The sequence below is a fragment of the Emys orbicularis genome, chromosome 20 (assembly GCF_028017835.1).
Source record: "Emys orbicularis isolate rEmyOrb1 chromosome 20, rEmyOrb1.hap1, whole genome shotgun sequence".
Lineage (NCBI taxonomy): Eukaryota > Metazoa > Chordata > Testudines > Emydidae > Emys > Emys orbicularis.
The window spans coordinates 7,260,979-7,287,986 of record NC_088702.1 but is presented as its reverse complement, the minus strand read 5'-3'; the positions used below and the strand labels follow the sequence as shown (position 1 = coordinate 7,287,986).

The 27,008-nt window shown below is 44.1% G+C and overlaps 1 protein-coding gene across 1 annotated transcript; it reads left to right on the top strand.

The window, feature by feature from the left end:
• The first annotated feature begins 205 nt into the window (after positions 1-205).
• On the top strand, positions 206-27,008 carry HORMAD1 (HORMA domain containing 1). Its single transcript, XM_065420375.1, has 14 exons — positions 206-238; positions 875-1,019; positions 1,209-1,272; positions 3,787-3,823; positions 4,332-4,352; positions 4,460-4,486; positions 5,767-5,834; positions 17,659-17,810; positions 18,565-18,821; positions 20,043-20,109; positions 22,415-22,491; positions 23,139-23,222; positions 25,956-26,054; positions 26,928-27,008. Exons 1-14 carry the CDS (start codon positions 206-208, stop codon positions 27,006-27,008), a joined length of 1,212 nt encoding a protein of 403 aa, XP_065276447.1.

Below are 27,008 nucleotides of genomic sequence, written 5' to 3'. Positions count from 1 at the left end.
ATTGTTCATGTGAGTAAAAGTTTGCATTTAGGCTCCTGACTTGCATTGATTTCAATAGAACCTAGGAGCCTAAATACCCTGGTAGATCTGGGCCTGTGTTTTTAAAAACTGAATGGACTGGATCTACATGTGTATGTGTCATCAGAGTGCAAACTAACCATGCTAACATCCCAATTTTATTAACAGATAGGAAAAGACTGACAATATGGCAACTGCCCAGATGCAAAGAAATTCTATGGTATGGTTCCATTTATTTCAGTGTATTTTTGGCACACTTGATTGCAGCAGTCAGGAATATAAAGTAATTATTTTTAGGACTGTTTTATTGCCCAAAATTACCTCTGCAGCTAATTACACTTGAAAAGAGTATTTCACATTCATATAATTTGTTCCTGTATAAACAGAAGATGTTATTCAGGAGTAGTTCTTATTGCCATAAGTAGTCTCATGGAACACAGTTGTAAAAGATCACAGGGTTCAGTTAAACACTAAGGTCCTGATACTGCAAAGAGTTAAGCATGTGCTTTATGCACAGTGAATCTTCACATTCAAGTCAATAGAACTATTTACAGTGCAAAAAGTTAGTGTTACTCTTTGCGTGATTGGAGGCTATCATAATGTGATAGTGATGATGTTCAACAAGGGAAGTGAACAAGAGAAGGATGGAGATTATTTGTTGAAAAATGCTTCATGTTAATTCCTTTAACATTAAAATAAAATAAAATAAAATAAAATTGGTAGACCTGTGTACATTTGGCTAGTGAGATAAGACATTTTATTTGTTTTCAATATTTGAAAGGCAAGTGAATGAAAATAACCCCCCCCCCCCTGTATACTGGAGATTAATTCCTCTCTCTTTCTCTTTTAATTTTAGAGTGCAGTAATATTTCCTAATAAAATACGTACTGAACAGCAGTCTTTGATATTGGTGAAGAGACTCCTAGCAGTAGCAGTATCCTGCATTACTTACCTAAGAGGAATTTTTCCAGAATGTGCCTATGGAACAAGATATCTAGATGGTAACATGCTGTTTCTGAGATTCCTTTGATATAAAATATTTCTCTGTTCTTGTGACAAAGAAATTTAGAGAGCTTATTTGAGCTAACTTAATTTAGTGTTGTATCTGTACTTTAGTGTTGTAATTTAGTAATTTGTAATTTAGTATTGTAGCTGTACTTTTCTAACTAAAATTTGTTTGTTTGTTTCAGACCTCTGTGTCAAAATTTTGAGGGAAGACAAAAACTGTCCTGGGTCCACTCAGTTGGTGAAATGGTATGTTGATTCTATAGCATTCATAACATCATTATAACATGTCAAGTCTGAAAATTAGCTCTCTAGTCAAAGAAAAATTGTTCACTCACTGTTAGTGAGTACTGGTCATTTGATGTATTTAATGCTTAGTATTTACTGTTTTGGTATACAGACTTTGCACATTGAAAAATCAGAATTTATACATTTCAGTACCATGTGATGGGCTTAACTTTCACATTTGGTTTTATGGAAAGATTTACGATCTTGGGACTCATATTAGCAAGGTATTTAAACATGTTTGTGATCTGAAACATGTGAGTAGTCTTTTTGAAGCCAATAGGATGACTAACATTTTAAGTTATGCACATCCTTAAGGATCCTGCTGAACTGGGGTAAAACAAATTGTTGCAAAAATTATTTTCATGCCAAGAATGTGTTCCCTATATCCATTCTTGCCTGTTCTCACGGTTCTCTCAGGACCTGATTCTTTGTTGCTCTGAGTTGTAGTCATTTTTTCCAGTACAATGTGGATGTAAAATGCTACCAAATCAGAATAGTAGTCCTTTATGCTCACTTTTCACTGTTATAAATGACTGCCCAAAGTGCCCTCATTCTTTAGTGGTCGAGGTTCGGACACAATATTTTCATTAACATTACATCTATTGTATTTTTCTAACTTTTAAATTTGAGGATTATGTTCTCAAGCTTGACAAAAAAGAAGAGTTCAGTTTTTAAAAATCTGTAGCTGAATATGTATTAGTAAGCATCTTGTATATATTGTGTAAGACTGGTTCTTATTCTTTTCTTCTAATGTTTCATTGGGTTATGGTAAAGTGTATGGTAAATTGATGAGTTCTTGGCTACTTATATATTTTGGTATCTCTTTAATTACATTTTACGTAAAAAATATGCAAAAGCTTTTAAATAAACATACCAAGACTAAAAACTATATTGGTTTTGTGCTTAAAAGATGCATAGACTTAAGTGAAATAGTTAAACTCATCAACTGATTTATGAACACATGTTAGAAAGTGTTTGATACTGGCAGGCATACAATTTAATTAAATTTGTACTTGTTCTGTAAAGAGACTGGTATGTTTTTGGATGTTGCAAACATTATAGTTAATTATGTCTATTAATACAAATAAAAAGACAAAACTAATGGAATAAGCATTGTTTTACTTCTGTATTTCATTATATAAAATTGTATTGTATAAAATTAAGAAGTATAAACACAAGAATTTCATTTTCATAGAATCATAGAACTGGAAGGGACCTCAAGAGGTCATCTAGTCCAGTCCCCTGCACTTGTGGCAGGACTGAGTATTATCTAGACCATCCCTGACAGGTGTTTGTCTAACCTACTCTTAAAAATCTCCAATGATGGAGATTCCACAATCTCCCTAGGCAATTTATTCCAGTGTTTAACCACCCTTCCAGTTAGGAAGTTTTTCTTAATGTCCAACCTAAACCTCCCTTGCTGCAATTTAAGCCCATTGTTTCATGTCCTATCCTCAGAGGTTAAGAAAAACAAATTTTCTTCCTCCTCCTTGTAACAACTTGTTTTTTACATACTTGAAAACTGTTATCATGTCCCCTCTCAGTCTTCTCTTTTCCAGACTAAACAAACCCAATGTTTTCAATCTTCCCTCATAGGTCATGTTTTCTAGACCTTTAATCATTTTTGTTGCTCTTCTCTGGACTCTCTCCAGTTTACCCACATCCTTCCTGAAATGTGGTGCCCAGAATTGGACACAATACTCCAGCTGAGGCCTAATCAGAGCGGAGTAGAGCAGAAGAATTACTTCTCATGTCTTGCTTAGAACACTCCTGCTAATACATCCCAGAGTGATGTTCGCTTTTTTTGCAACAGCGTTACACTGTTGACTCATATTTAGCTTGTGATCCACTATGACCCCCAGATCCCTTTCCGCATTATTCCTTCCAAGGCAGTCATTTCCCATTTCGTATGTGTGCAACTGATTGTTCCTTCTAAATGGAGTACTTTGCATTTGTCCTTATTGAATTTCATCCTATTTACTTCAGACCATTTCTCCAGTTTGTCCAGATCATTTTGAATTTTAATCCTATCCTCCAAAGCACTTGCAACCTCTCCCAGCTTGGTATCGTTCACAAACTTTATAAGTGTACTCTGTATGCCATTATCTAAATCATGATGAAGATATTGAACAGAACTGGACCCAGAACTGATCCCTGCGGGACCCCCTCATTATGGCCTTCCAGCCTGACTGTGAACCACTGATAACTACTCTGAAAACTGGGAACAGTTTTCCAACCAGTTTTGCACCCACCTCATAGTACCTCCATCTAGGTTGCATTTCCCTAGTTTATGAGAAGGTCAAGATATACCACGTCTACTGCTTCCCCCCCATCCACAAGGCTTGTTACCCTATCAAAGAAAGCTACCAGGTTGGTTTGACATGATTTTTTGTTTTGTTTTGTAGGAATTTTTATGTAATCAGAAGCAAATCAAAATGGTAATTAGTAATAGACAATATTATTTGATTTTTACAGGATGTTAGGATGCTATGATGCTTTGCAGAAAAAATATGTAAGTCTTCCAGCATAATTTTGTTATATTTTAATATACTGTAACGTTGTGTATTTGTATATTTCTAATAGCTGCCTCTTGTGGTTTTGGGGCTACTGTTTACAAAATAACTGCAATTTAGCCAGATGTGAAAATTAATGGCAATTCCAGGTGCTCAGCAACTCACAGGATGTGGCCCATAAGTCTTGATGGTAAAGACTTCTGCCCAGTTTATACCATCTGAGGATTTGGCACTAGATGTCTGAGATATGACTTTGGAAAAATTTCTAATGCCCTGATTCAGCAAAGCACTGAAGTCAATGGTACTTAAGCGTCTGCTTAAAGTTAAGCACATGCATATATGCTTTGTTACATAGAGATGGATGTAAACATGCTTTCCTAAACCAGGGCCCTAATTTCCACTTGTTATTTTGTTTTTTTGAATCTGTACTATAAATTGGTATGCAGGATTATTTTATAGGTTACACTTAATTTATTGTTTTTCTTTCCTTAATTACATTTTGAACAGCTAAGAATGGTTGTCCTAGCAGTAAGTATCTTTAAAATGTTTACACAGCTTTCAAAATAAGTGTATTTATATACACTGTATTTATTTTATTTATTCTCATATTTATATTATTTATTTTTAAAATATAGGTCTACACTCATGCAGAAGACCCTCAGGTAAGTTTAGTATAATATTTAAGGTTGACTGCTGATAGTAACATTCACATTAAAATTTGCATATACCGGCATATAGAATATTTCACATTTGGTCCAAATTCACACTATTATTTATCTAAAGAAGTTATATCGTAACACAAGAATTGCCATACCTGATATTTAGTCCAGTATCTTGTCTCTGACAGTAACCAGCACCAGACACTTCAAAGGAAAGTGCAAAAAACCTCACAGTGAACAATTATGTAATTAACTGCCTATAAGAGGAGTTTCTTTCTTATTCTATATAGTAAATTCCATGAATTCTTTCAAGCAAAACGTAATTTTACTAGCCACTAGGTGTCACCCTAGCTCTGTATGGTGTATATGACATTTTTGGACAGGGACTAATTTGAACTAAAAATTTTCTTTAAAAAACTTCAGCTCATACTTGTGTTTTTTCTTATAATATATGGTGGCTGGAAGAGACTACTGACATTGATTTCATTTGATGGCAACAACAATTGTATAAATAAGCCGTGCATAAAAAAAGTCAGAATGAATCATTATGACATTAGAAAGCTATAATCCAGTGGTATTCAATCTGTGTGCTGCATGTGGCCCCGTTAGCACGCAGCTGTGGCCCAGCTGTGTGCTAAAGGCCGCTTGGCCTGTGGTGTCGGGGGTGCAGGCTGCCCCATCGCCTGGTGCGATGGGGTCCAGAGGCATGGCTGCCCGGCCGAGCCTGGGGTCCTGGCCCCCCTGCCTGGGGTCCTGGCTGCTCTGCCCTGCATAGTGGAGTCCAGGGACGGGGCTGCCCTGCCCCACATAGCGGGGTCCAGTTTCAGGGCTGCCCTGCCCGGCTCCGTCTGGTGGGATCCAGGCTTGGGGCTGTCCTGCTGCCCGGCTCAGGGCTGCCGTGTGGCGGGGTAGGGGCTGCCCTGCGGCCCCACGCCTGGGGTCTGCTGCTGGTCCTACTCTGTGGAGGGGTCTGTAGGCAGGCTGGGGTGTTGGGCATAGGGGTCTGCTGGGTGGGTTTGGAGGGGATGGGGGCGCTGTGGTTCTCAACCTGTGGCCCAGGTAACACTGCGGCCCACAATGATAAATAGATTGAGAACCACTGCTATAATCCATGGAAATGTCATTGTAATGATGGATTATAACTTTTGCTTGACATGTAGACATCAGTTTAAAAAGCATGCAAGGCTAGTATATTTCCGAAAATAAGAAACAATATCGTATTTCACTTCTTAACAATTGATACTGTATGTGTTAGATCCATAATTACTGTGTTTTGTGTTTAGACAGTTACAGAATGTTATCAGTTCAAATTCAAATACACCAACAATGGGCCGGTAATGGATTTCACCAGGTATTGTCCTCCTGGTTTTTCTCTGCTATGCAATTAACAATATCTTTCTATAACAGGTTGAGCTAACATATTGGTATAATTTTTTATCTGTTGTTTGATTTTGGAAGCTGAATCTTAAGATGAAGTTCAGTAAGGAAACATACTTTCCAGCTGTACCAATCTTGAAGGTACATTATCATTTTAGCAGGATATATTACTTAGTACTCTAGTTAATGTACAGATTTCACAGTGCCCTCTATCTGCCCTTTCTGGTTTCCCCTACACAAGTGTGCACACACACAGATGGTTTGGGGTTAGTACTTTTTAAAAAGTGCTGTCTAGATTTAGGAATTTGCCTATATTAAGACAAATAATTAAAAATGTAGAAAGTAGGGCTGTCAATCGCAGTTAACTCCAAAAAATTAATCGCGATTAATCGCAGTTTTAATCACACTGTAAAACAATAGAATACCAATTTAAATTTATTAAATGTTTTGGATGTTTTTCTGCATTTTCATATATATTGTATTCTGTGTTGTAACTGAAATCAAAAAGTGTACAAAAACAAAACAATGTAAAACAGGGGTCGGAAACCTTTCAGAAGTGGTGTGCCGAGTCTTCATTTATACACTCTAATTTAAGGCTTCGCGTGCCAGTGATACATTTTAACGTTTTTTAGAAGGTCTCTCTATAAGTCTATATATTATATAACCAAACTACAGTTATATGTAAAGTAAACAAGGTTTTCAAAATGTTTCAGAAGCTTTATTTAAAATTAAATTAAAACGCAGATCTTATCAGTTTAGTGTGATCCTTGCCCTTGCTTTTCCTTGCTGAGTTTTCCAATGTCTGGCACATATTTGGATACTTTAAGCTGCACACAAGCTTCTGAGTGATCAGTTGTTAACCGGCTGGCAGGAGGTCAGTGGTTGGAATCCCAGGTCGGCAGCTGAGGTGAGTGGAGCTGGCGGCTGGTAGGGCTGAGTAGGGCCGGAGGCCTGGACCCTGTCTGGCAGGGGGCCTGCGCTGGAACTCCAACCGGAAGCAAGGTGAGTGGGGCTGCGGCGGGGACCCCGACTGGCAAGGGGCCAGCAGCCGGAACCCCAGAGCAGCGACTGAGCGGCTCAGCCCGCTGCTGCTCTGGGGTTCCAGCCGCCGGCTCCTGCCAGCCGGGGTCTCAGCCCACTGCCAGCCTGGGGTTCCTTCACCCAGGCCAGCAGCGGGCGCTGAGTGGAACCGGCGGTGGGACCCCGGCTGGCAGAAACCCCAGAGTGGCGGTGGGCTGAGTGGCTCAGCCCGCCGCCGCGTGCCATCAAAAATCAGCTCGCGTGCCACCTTTGGCACGCGTGCCGTAGGTTGCCGACCCCTGATGTAAAACTTCAGAGCCTACAGGTCCACTCAGTCCTCCTTCTTGTTCAGCCAGTCGCTAAGACAAACAAGTTTGTTTACATTTAGAGGAGATAATGCAGCCCTCTTCTTAGAATCACAGAAGATTAGGACAGGAAGAGATCTCAGGAGGTCATCTAGTCCAACTCCCTGCTCAAAGCAGGACCAACCCCAACTAACTCATCCCAGCCAGGGCTTTGTCAAGCTGGGCCTTAAAAACCTCTAAGGATGGAGATTCTACCACCTCCCTAGGTAACCCATTCCAGTGCTTCACCACGCTCCTAGTGAAATAGTTTTTCCTAATATCCAACCTAAACCTCCCCCACTGCAATTTGAGACCATTGCTCCTTGTTCTGTCATCTGCCACCACTGAGAACAGCCGAGCTTCATCCTCTTTGGAACCAGGGCCGGCTCTAGCGTTTTTGCCACCCCAAGCACAAAAAAAAAAAAAAAAAAAAAAAAGCCGCAATCGCGATCGGCGGCAATTCGGCGGCAGGTCTTTCGCTCCGAGAGGGAGTGACAGCCCTGCCGCCGAACTGTCGCCGGACGTGCCACCCCCCTCTTCATTGGCTGCCCCAGGCACCTGCTTGCTACGCTGGTGCCTGGAGCCGGCCCTGTTTGGAACCCCCCCTTTAGGTAGCTGAAGGCTGCTATCAAATCCCCCCTCACTCTTCTCTTCTGCAGACTAAATAAGCCCAGTTCCCTCAGCCTCTCCTCATAAGTCATGTGCCCCAGACCCCTAGTCATTTTTGTTGCTCTCTGTTGGACTCTCCAATTTGTCCACATCTTTTCTCTAGTGGGGGGGCCCAAAACTAGTCACAATACTCCAGATGTGGCCTCACCAGTGCCGGCCGAATAGAGGGGAATAATCACTTTCCCTCGATCTGCTGGCAATCGCCTACTTTTGTAGCCGGCATTGCAAGGTATTTACGTGCCAGATATGCTAAACATTTGTTTGCCCCTTTGTGCTTCGGCCACCATTTCAGAGGACATGCTTCCATGCTGATGACACTAGTTAAAAAAATAATGCGTTAATTAAATTTGTGACTGAACTCCTTCGGGGAGAATTGTATGTCCCCTGTTCTGTTTTACCTGCATTCTGCCATATATTTCATGTTATAGCAGTCTCGGGTGATGACCCAGCACATATGGTTCATTTTAAGAACACTTTCGCTGCAGATTTGACAAAACGCAAAGAAGGTACCAATGTGATATTTCTAAAGATAGCTACAGCACTCGATCTAAGCTTTAAGAATCTCGAGTGCCTTCCAAAATCTGATCGGAACGGGTGTGGAGCATGCTTTCAGAAGTTTTAAAAGAGCAACACTTTGAGGCAGAAACTACAGAACCCGAGCCACCAAAAAAAGAAATCAACCGTCTGCTTGTGGCATCTGACTCAGATAATGAAAATGAACATGCGTCGGTCCACACTGCTTTGGATTGTTATTGAGTAGAACCCGACATCAGCATGGACGCATGTACCCTGGAATGGTGGTTGAAGCATGAAGGGACCTTTGAATCTTTAGAACATCTGGCACGTAAATATCTTGTGACGCTGGCTATGACAGTGCCATGAGAATGCCTGTTCTCACTTTCAGGTGACATTGTAAACAAGAAACTGACAGCATTATCTCCTGCAAATGTAAACAAACTTGTTTGTCTGAGCAATTGGCTTAACAAGAAGTAGGACTGAATGGACTTGCAGACTCTAAAATTTTACATTGTTTGTTTTATTTTTCAATGCAGTTTATTTTGTACATAATTTTACATTTGTAAGTTCAACTTTCAGGGTAAAGAGATTGCACTACAGTACTTGTATTAGGTGAATTGCAAAATACTATTTCTTTTGTTTTTTTACAGTGCAAATACTTGTAATCAAAAATAAATATTAAGTGAGCACTGTACACTTTGTATTCTGTTGTAACTGAAATCAATATATTTGAAAATGTAGAAAACATCCAAAAATATTGGATGGGGTGGCAGGGGGCAGTCAGGGGCAGGGGTTCCGGGGGCAGTCAGGGGACAGGGAGAAGGGGTGGTTGGATGGGGCAGGGGTCCTGGGGGGCCCGTCAGGAATGAGAGGAGGTGTTGGATGGGGCAGTGGCGGTCCGGGGGCAGTCAGGGGACAGGGAGTGGGGGTGTGTTGATGGGGCAGGGGTCCCAGAGGGGCCATCAGGGAACGGGGGGGTTGGATGGGGCAGGAGTCCCGGGGGGGCAGATAGGAGGTGGGGGCTGGGCCACGACCCCCTCCCCTAACTGGCCCTCCATACAATTTACGAAACCCGATGCGGCCCTCAGGCCAAAAAGTTTGCCTGCCCCTGGTTTAATGGATGGGTGGTGGTTGTTGGAGTTGTGGTGGAGTTTAAGCCATCTAACCAGAGGATGAAAATATCATTGATCCATCTTAGGTACATCATTGGTTTTGTGGTGCAGCTGTCCAGAAATTCTTCTTCAGGATGGCCCATGAAGAAGCTGGAATTTTGAGAAGCCATCCTAGTACCCATGGCTGTTCCTGGTTTGAGGATGGTTTCTATGGGTCCTGATATGGTCTGCCTGGGGTCCCTTGTGTGTGTATCTTGGGAAGCATGCAGAAGGTCCCTGGACTGGGTTTGTGGGGGATGAGTTTCTCATTTGATTTGATGATATCCTTAAGTTCTTCTTTGAGTGCTTGCTCATATCGATTCCAATTAGGTGTGCGCGCGCTGCGTGCACGATCGTCGGAGAAATTTTCTACCCTAGCAACACCCGGTGGGTCGGCTGTGGAGCCCCCTGGAGTGGCGCCTTCATGGCGCTGGATATATACACCAGCCGACCCAGCGCCCCCTCAGTTCCTTCTTACCGCCCCTGACGGTCGTTGGAACTGTGGAGCGCGGCATAGCTGTTCTCCACTCTCCCTAGCTTATTCGGTTATTCTGTAGATAGTTGTAGTTATAGTTCTGTAATAGTGTTAGATAGTTATTCGTATTAGTTTTAAATAGTTGTAAATAGTTACCGGGGGTTAAGGGGGTCGTTCTCCCTCCTTTCCCCCCCGCGCATAGCCGGGCTCATGCCCAAGGCTCCTGGCTTTAAGCTGTGCGCGTCCTGCACTAAGCCTATGCCTACAAGTGATCCGCACGACTCGTGTCTGAAGTGTCTAGGAGAGTCCCATCAGACAGATAAGTGCAAGATCTGTAAGGCCTTCAGACTGAGAACTAAAAAGGAGCGGGACTTTAGGCTTAGGCAGCTCCTCATGGAGGCGGCACTTAGCCCGGATCCTCCCTCGGCGCGCCCGGCCCCGGCACCAAGCACCTCGGTGCGCAGCGCCCCTCCGGCACCGACCGGTACTGCACAGTGGGCAGACTCGGACAAGGCCTCACGGCACCGGCCTCCTTTGGCACCGCGTCTGCCACAGGGGCCTCGGCGCCGTTCCCTGTCTCCAGGACACAAGAAGTCCCGCAAGGTGCAGGAGACTGCTGTCCTGCAGACGCCGGCTCCCCCGGTGCCGGGGGTTGAGCCGCGTCTGCCTTTGGAGCGCCAGAAGCAAGTGCCTGCTACACCGTCGACTCCGGCACCGCGGCCGTTGAGTCCGGTGCGGACTGGATCACCACCTCGGTCGGCGGTGGAGCCTTGTCTCCCGTCTACCCCGGAGACCTTCGCAACGGCGAGAGACCTTATCGCTCTCACGGAGCCAGTGCCGTCCCAACCACCGGCACCGGCGGCCCCTCGCGCAGTGCAATCCAGGGGCAAGTCTGCCCTGGTACGCCCGCTGTCTCCGGACGTGGACTCACGGCACCGCTCCAGGTCTCGGAGCAGGTCCCGGCGCCGCTTGCAGTCCCGGCGCCGACTGTCACCTCGGCACCGGTCGTACTCGCGGCCCAGATCATCTTCACGGCACCGGTCTACGTCTCAGCACCGTCACGATCATCGGTACCGATCTGACTCGAGGCGCAGTTCTCGGCACCGGTACAAGCGCCGCTCCAGTTCGAGGGGCCGCTCCTGGTACCACGTCTACTCGCGGTCGTCGTCATCTAGGTCCAGATCCGGATCTCGGCACCGACATGGTCACCGGCACCGATCCCGGTCCCGTTACCGCTCACCAGCACCGCACAGGGACCGATCGCCTGCGGTCCTGCACCGATCGGCACCGTATGGTACCGAGCCGGTTCCTACGCGTTCGGCACCGCCTTGGCCCTCGAGGTCGGCGTCTCGATCATCTGACGGGGCCTCGAGATCAGCATACCCTCCTCAGGGTCAGGCGGCCGCGGCTGACTTGGGCCACTGGCAGGAGACGGCAGAGGACCCTGCGCAGGGACCTATGCATTGGTCGTTCTGGACCCCCTGGGCGTATCATCAGGCTCAAGGGGCTCCACCATCAGCCTCTCGCTCAGCACGCTCTGAGCCCAGAGTCCCGGAGGCCACCATCTCCCGTCCTCCCCCAGGGGGCATGGAGGCTCCCGTCCCTACACCACCTCAGGCCCTGGACCCAGGAGCAGGCGATGCTCCGCTTCAGGGGCCCCTGGAACAGGACCCTCCGTTAGACCCATTGCCCCCTGAGGCATCCTCCTCGTCTTCCCCGGATGAGGCGGTGGCGGGCACGACAGCCTCAGGCCCGCCCCCAATAGATCTTCGTGCCCACCAAGATCTATTACGTAGGGTGGCACGTAACATGGACCTCCAGGCGGAGGAGATAGTAGAGGTACAGGACCCGGTGGTGAGCATCCTGTCGGCGGATGCCCCATCCTGGGTGGCATTACCGCTGATTCGTACGATTCAGGCTAATGCCACTACAATATGGCAAACGCCGGCCTCCATTCCACCCACAGCCAGAGGGGTGGAAAGAAAGTACTTCGTCCCTTCCAAGGACTATGAGTACTTATATACCCATCCCCCGCCGTGTTCACTAGTGGTGTCATCGGTGAACGCGAGAGAGCGTCACGGACAGCAAGCTGCAGCGCCCAAGTCGAAGGACGCGAAGCGCTTCGATTTGTTCGGGCGTAAGGTGTACTCGGCAGGAGGGCTGCAGCTCAGAGCGGCGAACCAGCAGGCGCTCTTGAGCCGCTACAACTTTAATTCATGGAACTCCATGGGGAAGTTCAAAGAGTTGGTTCCTCAGGACTCAAGGGAAGAGTTCGGGGCATTAGTGGAGGAGGGTAAGAAGGTGGCGAGGACCTCCTTACAAGCCTCCCTGGACATAGCGGACTCGGCTGCCAGGACGCTGGCGTCAGGTATCGCCATGCGGCGGGTCTCCTGGCTCCAGGTCTCTGGCTTGCCGCCAGAACTGCAGCAGACCCTGCAGGATTTACCGTTCGAGGGCCAGGGGCTGTTCTCAGAAAAGACGGACTCTCGACTGCAGAGCCTTAAAGACTCGAGAACGATCATGCGTTCCCTGGGGATGCATGTCCCAGGGCCCCAGCGCAGACCCTTTAGGCCCCAGCCTCAAAGGTTCTACCCTCCCCCGCCTCGTCCAAGGCAGGACTTCACCAGAAGGCAGGGTCGAGGTGGTAGGCGGAGGTCGACCGGCCCTCAACCCGGTCAGAACCAGGGCCAGCCTAGGCCACCTTCAGGCCCTAGGCAAAACTTTTGAAGGTGCGGTCGAGGACGGCGCCCCAGCTATTACCCAGGATCCATCTCCCTCCTTTCGGAATCGCCTCGCCCGTTTCCACCGTGCTTGGTCCCTCATAACATCAGACCGTTGGGTCCTTCGCACAGTGGACAGGGGTTACGCTATCCAATTTTCCTCGTCCCCTCCCTCCCACCCCCCCTCCCCGTCCCTCTTCAGGGACCCTTCTCACGAGCATCTCCTTATACAGGAGGGTTTTCGCCTCCTATCTCTGGGGGCCATAGAGGAGGTGCCACCAGAGTTAAGGGGCAGGGGTTTTATTCCCGCTACTTCCTGATCTCCAAGTCAAAAGGGGGTCTGCGACCCATTTTAGACTTACGCGGACTCAACAAATTCATAGTAAAGTTGAAGTTCTGCATGGTCTCCTTGGGGACCATTATCCCTTCCCTGGATCCTGGAGACTGGTTCACCGCCCTCGACATGAAGGACGCATATTTCCATATAGCGATTTACCCTCCACACAGGCGCTTCCTTCGATTTGTTGTAAACAAGGTGCACTACCAATTTGCGGTCCTTCCCTTCGGCTTGTCCGCGGCTCCGAGGGTGTTCACAAAATGGCAGCACACCTTCGTCGACAAGGAATACAGGTGTTCCCGTACTTAGACAACTGGCTGGTACGCGGCCGCTCGAGAGAGCAAGTTCAAGCTCACATCCACGTGATAGTTCAAACATTACACGATTTGGGCATTCTGCTCAACAAAGAGAAGTCCACTCTAGGGCCAACCCAGAGGATAGAATTTATCGGGGCGGTCCTAGACTCCAGACTCGCTCAAGCTCTTCTACCAGACAATCGCTTCCATACCGTCACGAGCATCATTCAAGGGCTCAGGGCCTTTCCGATTACCACAATAAGGACGTGCCTCGCCCTATTGGGTCACATGGCCTCCTGCACTTATGTAACCAGGCACGCCAGACTTCGACTTCGCCCACTCCAGACCTGGGTATCATCAATATACCGCCCTCATCAACACAGCCTAAACATGGTGGTCACGATCCCGACCTCGGTCCTAACCTCTCTCACCTGGTGGCTGGACCGCAAGGCGGTTTGCGCAGGAGTGCCGTTCCACGCCCCTCAACCCTCCCTGCATCTGGTCACGGACGCCTCCTCTCTAGGTTGGGGCGCTCACCTTGGGGAGCACCAGACCCAGGGACAGTGGACCCCACCTCAACTAGCCCTGCACATCAATGTTCGAGAGCTGATGGCGGTGCGCTTGGCCTGTCAGGCATTTCTCAGTCTTCTGCGGGGCCGTTGCGTGTTAGTTCTCACCGACAACACCACGGCCATGTTTTACATCAACAAACAAGGAGGAGCCCGGTCGTCGCTTCTATGCCAAGAGGCCATCCGTCTGTGGGAATTCTGCATCGCCCACTCGATACATCTCGCGGCATCGTTCCTTCCTGGAGTCCAGAACACGCTAGCGGACCGTCTCAGCAGGTCCTTCCAGACGCACGAATGGTCGATTCGCCCAGACATCATCTATTCTGTCTTCCAGAGGTGGGGATTTCCCCGGGTCGACCTGTTCGCATCTCGAGCCAACAGGAAGTGCCACGTGTTCTGCTCCCTCCAAGGGCGATCTCCGGGCTCCCTGTTGGACGCGTTCCTTCTAACGTGGAAGGACCACCTGTTCTACGCCTTTCCTCCATTTCCACTGGTCCACAGGGTACTGCTCAAGCTACGCAGGGACCAGGCACGGGTGATTCTGGTCGCGCCAGCTTGGCCAAGGCAGCACTGGTACATCACGCTTCTGGAGCTATCGGTCCAAACACCGATCACGCTTCCCTTGCACCCAGATCTGATCTCTCAGGACCATGGCCGACTATGTCACTCCGACCTACAATCTCTCCACCTCACAGCGTGGATGCTCCATGGCTGAATCGGACAGAGCGGCAATGCTCGCATCCCGTCCAACAGATTCTGCTGGGAAGTAGAAAGCCCTCTACTCGAACCACATACTTGGCCAAGTGGAAGCGGTTCTCCTGTTGGTGCGAGCAGCGAGACACGCCCCCCTTGCAGGCGCCTATTCCTCTTATACTTGAATATCTCCTATCCCTAAAACAGCAGGGCTTGGCGATCTCTTCGGTCAGGGTTCACCTAGCCGCTATTTCGGCGTTCCACCCAGGAGAACTCGCTTCCTCCGTTTTCTCTAACCTGATGGTCGTTAGATTCCTCAAGGGCTTAGACCGACTGTACCCACAGCAACGCCAGCCCGTTCCAATGTGGGATCTTAACCTGGTTCTCTCAAAGCTTACAGGGCCTCCGTTCGAGCCATTAGCTACCTGTTCACTCCTGTACCTATCTTGGAAAACAGCCTTCCTTGTAGCCATCACTTCAGCAAGGCGCGTTTCTGAACTCAGGGCGCTGACGTCTGAGCCTCCATACACTGTGTTCCATAAGGACAAGGTGCAGCTTCGCCCCCACCCTGCCTTTCTTCCCAAGGTAGTTTCACCTTTTCATGTGAACAAGGATATATTTCTCCCGGTCTTCCATCCTAAGCCACACGCTACCCGGCAAGACCAGCGTATGCACTCCTTGGACGTACGCAGGGCCCTGGCTTTCTATCTTGACCTTACAAAGCTGTTTAGGAAGATGACGCAACTCTTTGTTGCAGTGGCCGACCGGATGAAAGGCTCACCGGTCTCCTCACAGTGCCTGTCCTCTTGGATCACGTCCTGTATTCGTGCTTGCTACGATCTGGCCGGTGTCCAGACGCCACGCCTCATCGCTCACTCCACGAGGGCACAGGCCTCCTCGACTGCCTTCCTGGCTCACGTTCCGATCCAGGCCATTTGTAGAGCTGCAGTTTGGTCATCAGTCCACACATTCGCCGCTCACTATGCGCTGGTACAGCAATCCAAAGACGATGCTGCATTCGGATCAGCGGTTTTGCACACAGCAACGTCTCACTCCGACCCCACCGCCTAGGTAGGGCTTGGGAGTCACCTAATTGGAATCGATATGAGCAAGCACTCGAAGAAGAAAAGACGGTTACTCACCATTGTAACTGTTGTTCTTTGAGATGTGTTGCTCATATCCATTCCAAACATGCCCCCCTTCCCCACTGTCGGAGTAGCCGGCAAGAAGGAACTGAGGGGGCGCTGGGTCGGCTGGTGTATATATCCAGCGCCATGAAGGCGCCACTCCAGGGGGCTCCACAGCCGACCCACCGGGTGTTGCTAGGGTAGAAAATTTCTCCGACGATCGTGCACGCGGCGCACGCACACCTAATTGGAATGGATATGAGCAACACATCTCGAAGAACAACAGTTACAACGGTGAGTAACCGTCTTTTCCTGAGTAAATTGTAGTGTAGGGTGGTCCTCTCTGATTTCTTCATAGTAGATGGTGTTGGAGAGTTATTGGCTGGCCTCGTTAATGTAGTCATCATGGTTGAGAACTATGATGGGGCCCCCTTTGTCTGCTGGTTTGATCAGTATCTGGTTGTTAGATTTCAGGGACTGTATAGTTGTCCTCTTGGCTGTGGAGAGATTGTGGTGGATGTGATGTTTGTTAAAGATTTCATAGTCAATTTTTTCCCTAAAGCGATCAATGTAATTATCAAGAGTGTGATCTGCTCTATCGTGTCTAGTCATAATGCTTTTTTCTTATGATTGTCAGTGGGGACATGGTAATTGTGAATGGTGTCATCACTGTTGTGAAAGAATTCTTTGAGACGACGGTGGAAGAATTCTTCTAGTTCTCCACATGTTAGTATTGTATCAGGTGCTGTGGTGGGGCAGAAGTTCAGTCCCTTGGAGAGTACAGCAAATTCAGCTCCAGTGAGGGGTGGTCTTGGTAAACTGATGAAGTCCAGGTGTTGTATAGTACTGTCCAGGTTTCTCCGGAGCTCTCTGTGGCTCGAAAGCATGTCGCTTTCATCCACAGAAGTTGGTCCAATAAAAGCTATTACCTCACCCACCTTATCACTCTCATAACCTGGGACCGACATGGCTACAATTACACTCATACTGTACTATAAATATTGTTTGAAAAACTCTTACCCTCCAATATTAAAGAGAAAGAAACTGGTACATTTCAAGACTCCAATCCTGCAGATATATACACACATACTTAACCTTATGCACTGTGAATAGTGCTATTGACTTGAATGGGACTACTCATAGTTCGTAAAGTTCAGCATATGTGAAGTCTTTGGAGGACCAGGGACCAAGTATGTTAAATGAATGAGCAGCTTGTGTCCTGGGGGGAGAGCACTGGGAGATTTGTGTTAAATAAGTGCTTTCTGACCTATCTGTTCTAATCCTCAAAGGAAACTGCACAACTCTTTCAAAAGATGAGCCTGGGAGCTTAAATTCATAACTCTCTGCTAAAAATCATGGACTGAACAGAGACACTGGATTTATGGCTTATTACAACAGTCTGTAACCCACTAACACCACCTTTTTTGTCCGATGACTATAGATCGGTCACTCTACTTTGGTCCCTTAGAATATGTGCTAACTAGTCATGCTAAGCAATTTGTTCCACCTTGCATTTTGCTGTGACACTGATTCAGAGTACCTTTCCCTGACCTGAAGAAGAGCTCTGTGTGGCTCAAAAGCTTGTCACTCTCTCCAACAGAAGTTGGTCCAATAAAAGATATTCTTTCACCCGCCTTTTCTCTCTAATAAAGTACAGTAGTTGGTTTCATAACTAGTTGAAGCCCCTGATTTAGGACTTGATCCTAAAATGTGCTGAGAATGCACAAGTCTAGTTTACTTTATGAAGATTTACATAGCTAATAGTGTGATATTCACTAGCCTGAAATATTTATAGTAACTTATAAGTAATTAACGGTATATTTATAACATTAGAAACAATTTTGTTCCCATAAAAGCTCTGAATACTTTGTTCATCCCTAGTAAGAATAAAGGAAATGATTCCAACATCACATGTACAGACACCAAGAAAGCAAGTATCCTCCTCATTCGTAAGATTTATGTTCTGATGCAGAATCTGGGCCCGTTACCTAATGATATCTGCTTGACTATGAAGCTTTTTTATTATGATGAAGGTACTGTTTCCACATTATCTTGATTTATCTAGTGTATAAATAAATACTTTTAAATGATTGAAACAGCATTTTATATAATTTTTATGAATGTTAAAGCTAAACATATGTTAGCTTTCTCATATGTGTTTACCTCTGCATAGTCCTGGATTTTCAGAGTTCTTGGGGTAAAATCTTGGCCATATTGAAATCATTGGGAGATTTCCCAATGACTTTAGTGGTGTCAAGATTTCACCTTAGATATTTAAAAACTGCAACTCATTATGTTCATTTGGAATTAAAACTGAGAGAAATTTGACTGTATGAAAATTTCATACAAGCATTCTGAACATGATGCATTTTTATTAAGGAAAACGCAGGAGTGTATTTCAAAGGTTTAAACAAGGACCAAACTCTTGATGGGAAAGTTAGACCTAGTTTTGTATACCACTTAAATGGCTTTTGTAACTTAATTTTTTTAAATATATCACAGTTTTATACCAGTAATTTTTTTTTCAAGGTTATCTTTTTGTGCATATTAAATGTTCTAATCAGATTCTTTTCTATTGTATAGAAAAATAGGTTTTATTTAATACAAACTGAATATGGAATATAAAAAATGGAACAAAAATAAATAAAAAGACTGTGTTTTGGAGTAACACTCTTTGTTCAAAGGGAAAAAAATCTGTTTCATTCAGATACTTGTAAAACATTTTTTCCCAAGACTAAGAACACACTTCAGCATATAACAGTATATTTCATGAATTATTTTCTGCAGTTACACCACCTGATTACCAGCCTCCTGGTTTTAAAGAGGGTAATTCTGACACAATGATATTTGAGGGGGAGCCTATTTACCTAAATGTGGGTGAGGTGCCAACCCCTTTTCATATGCTGAAAGTTAAAGTGACAACTGAGAGAGAACGAATGGAAAATATTGATAAAAACGTGCTAAAGCAAGGGGACTCTAAGGTGCCTACGCAATTAATCAGACTGGACAAAGATAATTCAGAAGAACAGAACCAGCAAATAAATGTAAGGACTCAGGCGTTGCTACATGCTATTTATATTTAAAATGTTTTACAATTTGAACTCTCTTGAAAAGAGTCAGTAACCATTTATATTGTCCACTACTGCAAAGTTTTAATAAAACATTCAGTTGCCAAAGATATTCAAATAAAATTACATATAGTCGTTTAGATTTTTTCTCTTCTTAATTTTACTGCTCAGACCGGAGCAATCAGTTTATTTTTATTTTCGTAATAGAGATCTACATTGAACTACTGCGACATGATGGTGCTGATGGGCTGCAGTATCTTTAGTATGAAATCCCATGCAATGTTTCATAAAATGGAAGGGAGTACATGATAGTCATGGGGTTCTGGATAAATTCCAACTCAGTTATATTATGTCTATAAATCATCTCCCCAGTTATTTTAATTGAACAAGTTATTCTTCATTTTATATCCTAAACTGATATATAGTGTTACTAGCATTGGTAAATTTTGTGCAGCATCGTAGTAGTAGGTGGGAGATTAAGTGTCTAACTGGATTTCCTTGCTATATAAGGGCATTGATCCTGCCAACACTTATGCATATGATTAACATAAGTGAACTTAATGAACTAGTCACATTAATAATGTTATTCACATCCATAACCATTTGCAAGATTGGGGCCTAAACGTGAGGAATTATTATTTGTAATCCTGAGCACAGACTAAACTTTTTTTTGTGGAAAGATAGCTGTGCCATATTTAAAGTTGCACCAAAGTTTTTATTTGACAGCAACCTTAGCAAAAACCAAGGCAGATTAACTTCCCACAGGCATGGAATGTATGACATCACATGTGCCCAACTGTTGATACTTGAGTGTAAGAGGTTGCCATTAAAGTTTTAAGCTGAATACAGATTGGTATCAGTTGCAGATGGAAGTGAATATCTCATGGAGTGTTGGAGTGTGTTATTGGCAGTTTTGTAGGCAATATAAAAGTGGCAAGGAATATAAGAAAAATTCCCTTAACTTCCTATTTACATGTTTTAAGATTTTGGGTGGATGGTGGGTGTCCTGATCACTAAGCTAAGGTTTTGTGTTAATAATTACACAATGCCATGATTGAAGACCCGGGCCCTCCTCCTAGCAGTTTAGGGCCAAATCTAATTAGTTCAGTTCAATGTTTTTATATGATTATTTTTATTCCATTGAGAATCCAGTACTTTTAAATTTTATATCTTCTTTCTTTTTCCTTTTTTATATAGGAAGATTTTGTGGCAGATAATAAAATGGAAGTTCAGAAAAATGCAAATACATCTGTAAAAGTTGGAGGTAATAAGTATACAGTTCAGGACAGCTCAGCTCTTGCCACCTGGTTCCTATGTTGCTGAAATGAGAAGTAGACTATGTAACATATAGTACTACACTCCGTTTTACACACACTATTATCCCTTTTGATCCACAGGATAGCCAAAGTTCAGAGCCCTATATGTTGTTTCCATTAGGAGAAGAAATTGATTATAGAGCCCCGGATTTTCTTGATACAATCTTGTGTATTTACAAACATTATACATAAAGTCCTGTTTCCCTGAACTCAGTAGGAATTAAACAGCAGGAGACAATTCTTTTGCTTTCTGTTCAAAACTTGCCTTTCCAGCCAGCACTCTATTTGCCAAAAGATTTTTCTCATAGCTTTCTCTTCGGGCCACATTACCAACACTTCTGTACTGTCTGCTTGGCTTTCTTGCTACTTCTCTCTCTCTCTCTCTCTCTCTTCTATTCTAAATATTTAACCTATTTTAACTGATAAGATATAAATAGAGCACAGCAAAAATTCAGAACAGAAAAATAAAAAGTGCATTTGACAACAGCATGCAAAACTTCGTAAAATAAACCAGTGACATAAAAGAAAGGCATAGCAAATATATTACTAGTATTGTTGTGGGTTGAGCTTAACCTTGTTATAATCAGGGCATAACCACCAACTTTCGTCCAGGTGGCTGAAACAACAGCAGTAGCACCCAAAACACAGGCAAATGGAAAAAAATTGAGTAGAAGCTGAATCATGTGGGCCAAGGGTTTCAAATGTAAGGACTCAGGTTTTGATTGGTGCAACTGTTTTTTTTTTTCTCTCTCTCTCTCTCCCTCTCCCCCCCCCCCCCCTCCAGGGCCGGCTCTAGGATTTTTGCCGCCCCAAGCAGAAACAATTTTGGCCACCCCCCCCTCCCGTTTTTTTCTTACCCCGGCCCCGCCTCAGCTCCGCCCCTTCCCCAAATCCCCAGCCCTGCCTCCTCCCCCCAGGCTCTCAAGCCTAGGAGGGAGGGGGAGAAGAGGCGCGTGCGCCGCGGCCACTCGGATTCTCCCCCTCCCTCCCAGGCTCTCAAACCTGGGAGGGAGGGTGAGCAGCGGCGCGCGAATCAGCTATTTCGCGGGCCGCGGCCGCTCGGGATCTCCCCCTCCCTCCCAGGTTTGAGAGCCTGGGAGGGCGAGCAGTGGCGCGCGAGCGGCAGCAGCGGAGGTGAGCTAGGGCGGCCGGGGCACATTTTTAGGGGCGGCTTTCTGGCGCCGGCCATGCCGCCCCTAAAAATGTGCCGCCCCAAGCACCAGCTTGTTTTGCTGGTGCCTAGAGCCGCCCCCCCCCCCCCTCTCTCTCTCTCTCTCTCTCTCTCTAGAGAGAGAGAGATTAACCTTGTTATAATCTGCCCTGATTATAACAAGGTTAAGCTCAACCCACAACAATACTAGTAATATATTTGCTATGCCTTTCTTTTATGTCACTGGTTTATTTTACGAAGTTTTGCATGCTGTTGTCAAATGCACTTTTCATTTTTCTGTTCTGAATTTTTGCTTTGCTCTATTTATATCTTATCAGTTAAAATAGGTTAAATATTTAGAATAGAAGAGACTACATCACTTGAGATTTTATCTAAAAAAATACTTTCCCCCCTGAAACATTACAGAAGTAAAACAGACAACTACCTGTTATTGCAAATTTGTGATGCAGAATTCTTGGCACATAGCATAAGGGCCAAATCCTGCTTCCATTTCAGTCGATAGGAGCAGGGTTTTTAGCTCTAACATTTTAATCATGAAATCAGTTCAGCAGAAATTTGTCAGCTCTGGTCATGAGTTTTCAACAGTCTGACTGTAACAAGACCCAGGGCCCGATCTGTAATGCTTAATCTTTCAGTTAGTCCTTATTAATGTGAGTGAATTCATTGGGACTGTTAGTAAGGACTACTTACAAGTTTGCAGAATCAAGCCCACAGATTTTAAGGGCATTTTATATAAATCTGTGTTACATAGACATAAGTATGTCTCTTTACATGCCTGTTTGCAATAACAGGATATAGTGAGCCTGATTCTCATTTATACTAATGCCCCTTTACTGTCAGTGTAAAGGGGCTTTCATGTAAATGAAAATGAGGCCCAGTGAGCTAAAGACATGAGGCACAGTAATTCCCACTAATGTTAATAGTTACTTCCATGCACAGATGGGAGAATAGAGCCTTTTCCAAGTGCCTGGCTATCCTGGCTGTCACATTTATTAGATGCATATCATGCTGATGTCTGAAAACAAAAATGTAAAAATGCAGTTAATTTAATATTAGAACTTGTTTTAACAAACCTTTCACAGAATTAAGTTTAACTTGTGAAGAAAATGAACTTACGAGGTCTGAAGAAAGCCAGAATAAACCTGTTTCTAATTCTCAGGTATAAAAGCTATATTCTCTTCCAGACTTACTCTTAAAATACTTTTCCTAGGGTTTTGTGAAATTTCTTTATTATTCAAACTAACATTTTGAATTTTGAGACCTCTTGAGCAATTAATTAATGTACGGGAACTCCCATCAACAACCACTTAGAACCATCTGGCAAAATTTTTGTTTTATTTGGCTTTAATTTTATTAAATTAATGTGACATCTATAATAGTCATTTAGCTTCGGTAGAAATCTCTGCTTTTAAATGTTGATGGAAGCCTAAGGTAAATCTGGGTATTGTAATAATGACCATTCTTATTGTACTCTCTGAAAACAACTCTGAGAGTAGTAACATGTAAATACAGAATAGGAGTACTTCTGTTACAGATCCTTGAGGCTCAAATGCAAATTGACCCCTTGGTAATAGCCAGGGACTGACTATAACTGAAAAAAATTGAGGCACTGATTCAGGCAGTGGTACTTACGCACATGCCTTCAATAGGACTACTTCTGCTTAAAGTTAAGCACGTGCTTAAGTACTGTGATGGATTGGGGCAAACAAGCACTTGGCATCTTGCAGGATTGAGCCCTTTGTGTCCTAATTTGCCTCTTAATCCTAAAAATTCTTATTTTGAAATAATACTAATTTTCCATTTTAGGTTGATCAGTTAGCAATTAAGACATCTGAACTTGATGTGTCAGAGGGCAGGACAAGAAGTGGAAAAATATTTCAGATCAACACAGTCAGTAGCTTTTTTTTTTTTTTTTAAACTCCATTCCAAATACAGAATGAAATAATGTGCTTAAATACAATGTACAGTGCAGGATTGAAATTCCGGTCCCATTGACTTCTTTGGGACCAGGATTCACTTCAGAGTTTTGGTATTTTTAGCTCTTTTTATTTTAGGAATATGAACAACACTTTTGTATTCCTAATGTCAAAAAGTGAATGCCTAGTTCTAAAAATTACTTTAGTGTTTGGTTTTTAATTGTATAGTTTCAGAGGGATTCGTGAGGATTTATTTGTATTCTTTTCTTGGCCATGTTCTCTGCCAGCCTAATTCCATGTGCTGCAGTGGACCTATGCTAGACGAGAACTTAATCCAGTGTATTGTTTCATATCTCTTATAAAATACTGGGCCAGAATTCTACTCACAGATGTGTGATTTGTACGTATCTTGAAAAATCCATTATTACTTGCTTATTCATGCTTATGTGTGGTAGCTAAATTTTTGAAATCTACTCCACCTACATGGCACCTGAGTATCTGGGCTTTACAGAAGTGGAACAGGAGGAGTTTTGGGGGTGAAAACCTCAAGCCACTTTCAGCCCAGGGGCAGTACAGGGCTGCTCTGTGGTCCATGTGCCCTTCCTCTCTCAGTGGCTATGAGCCTATGGGCTGAAATAGTATCCTTAGTCCCCTGCACCAGTTTGTAAGGTTTAGGGGGACACTTGATCCATGTAAACATGGATTCTTTGGCCCCTTTACTGGCCGGAGTCCCTTGCAGCCTTCTGCTCTGGCCTTATGGGGCTGGTATAGAAACGCTTTCCACAGTGGACAGGGGGTACATACATATGCCTGCATGAACAACAAGGAGTCTGGTGGCACCTTAAAGACTAACAGATTTATTTGCGCATAAGCTTTCGTGGGTAAAAACCTCACTTCTTCAGATGCATAGAGTGAAAGTTACAGATGCAGGCATTATATACTGACACATGGAGAGCAGGGAGTTACTTTGCAAGTGGAGAACCAGTGTTGACAGGGCCAATTCAATCAGGGTGGATGTAGTCCACTCCCAATAATAGATGAGGAGGTGTCAATTCCAGGAGAGGAAAAGCTGCTTCTGTAATGAGCCAGCCACTCCCAGTCCCTATTCAAGCCCAGATTAATGGTGTTAAATTTGCAAATGAATTTTAGTTCTGCTGTTTCTCTTTGAAGTCTGTTTCTGAAGTTTTTTTGTTCAATGATAGTGACTTTTAAATCTGTAATAGAATGACCAGGGAGATTGAAGTGTTCACTTACTGGCTTATGTATGTTACCATTCCTGATGTCCGATTTGTGTCCATTTATTCTTTAGCGGAGGGACTGTCCGGTTTGGCCAATGTACATGGCAGAGGGGCATTGCTGGCACATGATGGCATATATAACATTAGTGGATGTGCAGGTGAATGAGCCCTTGATGGTGTGGCTGATGTGGTTGGGTCCTCTGATGGTGTCACCAGAGTAGATATGGGGACAGAGTAGGCAACGAGGTTTGCTACAGGGATTGGTTCCTGGGTTGGTGTTTCTGTGGTGTGGTGTGTAGTTGCTGGTGAGTATTTGCTTCAGGTTGGGGGGTTGTCTGTAAGCGAGGACTGGCCTGCCTCCCAAGGTCTGTGAGAGTGAGGGATCATTTTCCAGGATAGGTTGTAGATCGTGGATAATGCGCTGGAGAGGTTTTAGCTGGGGGCTGTATGTGATGGCCAGTGGTGTTCTGTTATTGTCCTTGACACCATCAGAGGACCCAACCACATCAGCCACACCATCAAGGGCTCATTCACCTGCACATCCACTAATGTTATATATGCCATCATGTGCCAGCAATGCCCCTCTGCCATGTACATTGGCCAAACCGGACAGTCCCTCCACAAAAGAATAAATGGACACAAATCGGACATCAGGAATGGTAACATACATAAACCAGTAAGTGAACACTTCAATCTCCCTGGTCATTCTATTACAGATTTAAAAGTCACTATCATTGAACAAAAAAACTTCAGAAACAGACTTCAAAGAGAAACAGCAGAACTAAAATTCATTTGCAAATTTAAAACCATTAATCTGGGCTTGAATAGGGACTGGGAGTGGCTGGCTCATTACAGAAGCAGCTTTTCCTCTCCTGGAATTGACACCTCCTCATCTATTATTGGGAGTGGACTACATCCACCCTGATTGAATTGGCCCTGTCAACACTGGTTCTCCACTTGCAAAGTAACTCCCTGCTCTCCATGTGTCAGTATATAATGCCTGCATCTGTAACTTTCACTCTATGCATCTGAAGAAGTGAGGTTTTTACCCACGAAAGCTTATGCCCAAATAAATCTGTTAGTCTTTAAGGTGCCACCAGACTCCTTGTTGTTTTTGTAGATACAGACTAACACGGCTACCCCCTGATACTTGACGCCATATGCCTGCATGGCTCTTCACCCTTGGTCCCCTGTATAGCTCTTGTATATGGGTTACTTTTCCTCATAAGACTTCTGGGACAAATGCTGCCAGTCTCAGTAAATAAAGAAGTAGCCTTCATCATTTACAGTCAAGAGAGGAAATTACATGTCAAGGCAAAGAAAAATCATGCCTTCCCTGTCCCAAGTCTGAAAAGCTCTTCATTAATTTTTAACACAGGTTAGGGAACAGCAATAGCATCCACAGTGTGCTGCTTTGTAGCTGTCTGCAGTCTTCTTCTAAAACTAATAGTTAATTTCTTTCTGTAAAGGTTGGTGAAAATCAGGCTCAGGAACATTGCAAAAATCGTTTAGTAGCTAAGTGTTCTAAAGAAACCCAGAAGAGAAATTGGTCTGAGTCTGAAAAACTTGTAAGTTTTAAAGTTGCATGCAGAAAGCAAAAGGATTTGTTGTTATATTTGTGCATTTGGTGACAAGCATTGAATATCTCTAAATGGAAAATAAAATACATAATATAAAACAAAAAGGTCTGGTGATTTTTCAAGATGCTGTTTATCACTATACCAGTTTTAAATGAGCATTCTCTAATCCCACCCCAAAACCTCATTCAGTATTTTTGTTATTGGGTATACAGAATAAGAAAGGGAAATAAATACATAGTTACTACTTCTGTATTTGTCTGTGAAAAAACCTTTCATTATTATTACTATTTAAGGTTAAAGATATACAAACATAATTACTCTAGATAAGAAAGAACACAACAAGTTAAGTAAAGACTGAGGGCCAAATTCTGGTCTTATTTTATACTTAAATAAACCAGAAGTAACTCCATTGAAGTCAGTGGAGTTAAATGAGTGAAAACTAATGTAAGTGTAATCAGAATCAAACCCTGTGTCTTGACAGGTTGATGATGTGCAGTACTACTTAACATTAGCTTTAGATGTTAAAGTGGAACTTCTGAGAAAATTTTACTTGCATTTGAAGCAGCGTCACAAAGGAGCCTTTACCCTTAGATCATAAATAACTTTTAACCTCCTTTCAATAGTGCATGAGAAAGTTCTTGCATTTTAACTGATTACTATCAAAATATTATCCCAAGCTTTGCAATCCTGAGCACAAATGTCATTGTAAGGATTGGATATTCTTTGCACCGCTTTATGTTTCATATAGTTGATTCTTGTTATGAAGTTCTTTTTCCATGTTAAGATACCTAACACAACTGAAAGAGCCATGGTTTGTGAAATACAGGGAACTGAAATGCAGTCTGTATTTTCTCTTGGTAGGTTCATCAGTACGAACTCTCCTCTAGTCAAGATACACTGCCAAAAAGGAGAAAATTTAGTGAACCAAAGGAGCGGTTTTAG